Source organism: Sorghum bicolor, chromosome 2 (genome assembly GCF_000003195.3).
Source record: "Sorghum bicolor cultivar BTx623 chromosome 2, Sorghum_bicolor_NCBIv3, whole genome shotgun sequence".
Classification (NCBI taxonomy): Eukaryota; Viridiplantae; Streptophyta; class Magnoliopsida; order Poales; family Poaceae; genus Sorghum; species Sorghum bicolor.
In genome coordinates, this window is record NC_012871.2 from 64,617,775 (window position 1) to 64,622,455 (window position 4,681).

General features: G+C 44.6%; 1 protein-coding gene across 1 annotated transcript; it reads left to right on the forward strand.

Annotated features, from left to right (window-relative positions):
- Window positions 1,869-2,746, forward strand: LOC8058985. The gene has a single exon (XM_002460460.2). It carries the CDS (start codon window positions 2,030-2,032, stop codon window positions 2,606-2,608), a length of 579 nt encoding a protein of 192 aa, XP_002460505.1. The 5' UTR covers window positions 1,869-2,029; the 3' UTR covers window positions 2,609-2,746.

Here is a 4,681-nt window from a genome sequence, read left to right on the forward strand (position 1 = left end):
GGTTCGACGGAGATCTAGATCTTATGCATCAGCCACTAGGCTTAAAGGGGTGGCCATGGACGGGAACAAGCTTCGAGGTCAATAGGGTAGGGAAGGCAAGCTCTCTAGAGATCTAGACCCTACATATCCACCACCAGGCTAGGTAGAGGGAGGCGGGATCCGAAGGACAAGGATATGCTCCATGGCCTATGGGCCAGAAGGTGGGCTCACAGGCAATGAAACCCATATGGATCTACCACTAGGATAGGGAAGGGAAGTGAGATCCGACTATCTATATGTGATTCATCGATTCTTGAGGCTCAAAGGGTGAGGTTGGAGAAGCAGACTTGTCACGGGCTTGCTAAATCTTGGCTCTCCATGGCTAGGGTGGGGGAAGCAATCTTAATAGTGGTGTAGGCCTGGCATAGTGAGCATTCAGGGCAATGATGGCATGCGCATGCGCACACACACAGACTTGTGGGTAGCCATGAGAGAGATAAAGTATTAGATATGACGACCGAGGGAGGAGTTATGTGAGAGATAGACTTTTCGATGAGTCGGGCTAGAATTAAGATAGACATGCCTCCTAAGGGGTTATAACCATGATTTTTAGAGGTATATACCTCGACCTTTAAGAGGCCTGCCATGTATTTTAGTCTCTGTAAATGAAACAACTGCGCTTCTAAAAATCGCTAGGCATTTAAGGAGACATCCTCTCTTTTAAGCCCATCATCTCTATTATCCAGGAGCCTTAGTTTCCTAAAATCTTTATTCTAGTAGTGCAATCTCCCTGGCATGGATCAGACTCGTGTTTCACACACTCCTGCTATTTGATCCATAACGGCTCGCCGGCCGGCTGCCTTGTACTTTATTAGCTCTTGCCTTTCTTTTCGTACAATAATGGAGTTCACCAACAGCAGGGGATCTTGTTGATGTTTACTTGTCGGGCCCATGACTGATGACGATTCATCACGAGAAAAAAAACCCCAACTTTGAAAGCCAAGCCACACCGTGTCGTGGTTAGTTGCCACAGCTCGCGCACGGTGGGAACGTGGGTCGTTCTAGACTACTAGACTCCGAAAACAGCAGCAGCACGGTGGCACACGAAGCAACGGCTTCTTCGCTGTGACCTCCTGCGCGCGTTTCCATGGAAAAAAAAGACGAAATCACGCGATTTGCCGCGCCTTTTCGTGTTGACGAGCGGCAAAGCGATCGTGCGAAGCCGCACAGAGAAGCGCCGGCAACAAAGAGAGAAAAATAAACGTAAGAAAGCCGACGGCCGGCACTGCGGGCCAATTAGCGAGCTCATGATTGGCACGCTGGACCGACCTCTCCCAGGATTTGAGCCTGCCTCTGCCTTGTTGCGCAATTGGGTATATCAGATCAGCGACAGCGAGCAAGAATCACACGGAAGCGGCCAAGAAATGCACCACCGTCCGCAACCAAGAAGTTATCTTTGGTTTTTTTTTTTTATTATGGTGGGAACAGCCGTCATTGGCAACCAAGAAGGTAACGGACGGGATCCGGATCGGAGGACAGGTGTCATATTTCTGAATCTAATAATGCAATAGTTGGGATTATTTTACCGTGTCATTTTCTGATTTTTTCTCCCACTTCGCTACCTTTAACCTTCCCATGGAACTTTTAGTAGTTTTGCTTCCACTCTCAATGTTCAGTTCGTAGTTGTAGTGCTTATTAGTCCACATGCATGTTGTTTTCTTCAACGTTTCTTTCATGCTTTGAGGCAGTGAGGCACCAACAAATTTTATATGTTATTTAAAAAATAAAATCTGCCAAAAGCTTGATTGTGACATGCCCACACAAAAAAATCTTTCAAACTTCGCGCAGTTCAGGGCTAAGCTAGCTCACCGTGTCTATAAGAACTCTCATGGGGCTTCAAGACAAGGTCCATGCCTTCTCAAGTCTCAACTACACCACTGGAGCTCACTGGCATACTATTCACTCATACAAAACTTGAGGCACACAGAAGCTCCTGTCTTTAGTATATCATCCTGACAAAGCACACCATCATAAGCTCTCCACTTCAAATATGAGGATCAGCAAGAGCGCCCCCGACCTCCTGAAGAAGGCGGTCACATCCGTCAAGAGCAAGACTGATGCTCTAAGAACAAAGCTCATCATTCTTGCCTCTCTGCGCCGAAGGTTGGCGATGGTCCGTGCGATCTCTCGCCAGATCCATGGGCTCGTCCCGTCGAACAGCCAGGACAAGCAGGCTAGGGTGGAGCACTGCAGCAAGGCTCTGACGATGCGCAAGGCGATGGTGAGGAGCAAGGAGCCAGCTGCTGGTGGTGATCATGGTGTTAGGGCTCATCCTGTGTTTGAGGTGGCCATGTTCGAGGAAGATTATCATGGCTACCCTGACTGGACCAATTCCCTCTTCGATGATGATCATTGTTACAAGAATGAGGAGGACGATGACCATGATGATCTTGACATTCTTGATGCACTTGATGAGCCATCCGTCGTTGAGATCGTAAGGAGCAAGCGGGAGGTTGAAGGTCTGGAGTTCAACATGGACGATGACATCGATGAGGCTTGTGACATGTTCATTAGGAGGTTCCGAAGCCGGATGAACCGGAGCTTTAGTGATTTTTGTATTAGCGAATAGTATTGACAAATTTGTATATAGATGGTTGGATGAGATCCTTGAGATGTATACTTAGCAGTAGCAGTTAAACGGGGACTGAAGGAAATGACTATAATACATGTTTTTTTTTAACACATAAGCATATCCTGGAGGAGCATATATACCTGCTTTAGAGGTTATTTTAATCTACTACGATATGTGTTTCATCAGCTTCATAGCTGCTGGCCTTCAATACATGTGGACCTAAAATGACTATGCATAAAACACTATCTTAAGAACTTCCATACTAGAATCACATACATGTAATTGCCCTTGAGTATGTTTGCATTGATCGATGTATAATTTGCCTATGCCTCCAATGTTTAGAGTACAGAGTTGAGAACTCTGAATTTCTGAATTGGGTGGGAATCAGTGCAGCTAGGGAAGTGTGGCCCGAGCTTCTGAATATAGATTATACTTATATCTCAACTTTGTAATTTATTACTAATTCTAGTCTTGTGATACGAAGTTGAAACCATGGAAAAATCATTTGAGGACTGCAATATATCTCAAGAAAATTTAAATGGTTTGACAACTTCATGTATGTATTGAGAAATTATTAGATGAGATTGATATTGATGCCACCATCAATACTTAACTTAGCATTTAGAAATATCAGAAGGAATTTCTAAGGTAACATTTCTAATTTGCTTGATAAAAATTCTGCTTTGGGATGCATTGAAGTGTTTTTTTAAAGAAACATCATCATATTATTACTGTAGTTATATTGAAGGACATCTTCTTTTAACTTCGCCTCCAGGCCACATCCACCAAAATTAATGTTAGGACCGGGGGTCTGAGAGCTTCACACTACTTAGGGCCGTTATATTACAAGCAAGTCTGTACACGTAGCAGTGCGAGACAACAGCATATACAAATATCTTATGTCTTCTCCATGGCCATGCCTAACACTCGTGTTTCACACAGCAACCTGGCCTATCGATCTTTTGACGGCTCGATCGGTTGCCTACTTGCCTTGTACTTTAGCACTTGCCTTTTCTTTTCGGCTAATAATGGAGCTCGATCTTCAGTCTTTACCATCAGCTAGCGATCATGTTTTGTTTACCTGTTGGGGCACATATGACTGATTAGTGATCACGATTCACGAACAACATCTTTGAAAGCCACATGCCGTGTCGCGTGGTCAGCTCGCGCACGGTGGGCACGTGTGGATTTAAGACTAATTAAACATCTCTAGTTTCGCTCCACAGCACGTACGGTGTGGCACACACACGAAGCAAAGGATTCGGCTTGATGACCTCCTGCGATTCCATGGAAAGGATGAAATCACGCGAGATTGCCTTTTCGTGTTGACGAGCGCTGCTAATAAGCAGCGATCGTTCTCACAGAGAAAGCGCCGGCGCGGCAGAACATCACAGTAGAAAAAACACGGCACTGGCGCAGTGCAAAGAGGCAAAAACATCAGAAAGGCGACGGATCAACAAGGCACCTCATTCTGGTCACCATGCTAATGAAAAAAAGCACTACTGTCCAAGCCAATTACTCTCGTACGCTGGAACTTCCAGGATTTGATGAGCCTTCCATGGCCATTAGGCCGGCATATCACCGCGCGTCCGGCGCCTCTGTGCGGCGTTAGTTACGAGAAGGAGAACAGCCATCATCGGCAACGAAGATAATGAGATCCGGACCGGAGGGGCTAATTAATCTTCACTTAACCCTAGGGCTGGTGTCGTTCTACTAGGTAATTGGCAATTTGGTATTCTTTATTATCATGTTATTATTTTTCTCCTATGCTACTTTAATTTGCTATTACCTTCCTGGCCATGCATGGCACTTTTTTTGTGGTTCTGCTTCCACTCTAAAAGTTCATCTCAATTTTGGTGCTAGCTTGTTGGATAATCAGACAATTGCATGATTAAATTTTTAAATATAAAACATGAAAAAGGACAAACTAGCACACATCTCTCTAACATTACTATTATTAGACATTATCATGAACAATATCATAACATATTCAGCAAACATGACAGCATGGATGTTGTAGCTTTTGTATGGTTGACAACAAAGATGATGGCACGCAATTTTATCAAAAAA

What these genes read in the sequence shown, in the direction of transcription:
- LOC8058985 (XM_002460460.2), top strand. Translation starts at nt 2,030, where the DNA reads ATGAGGATCAGCAAGAGCGCCCCCGACCTCCTGAAGAAGGCGGTCACA.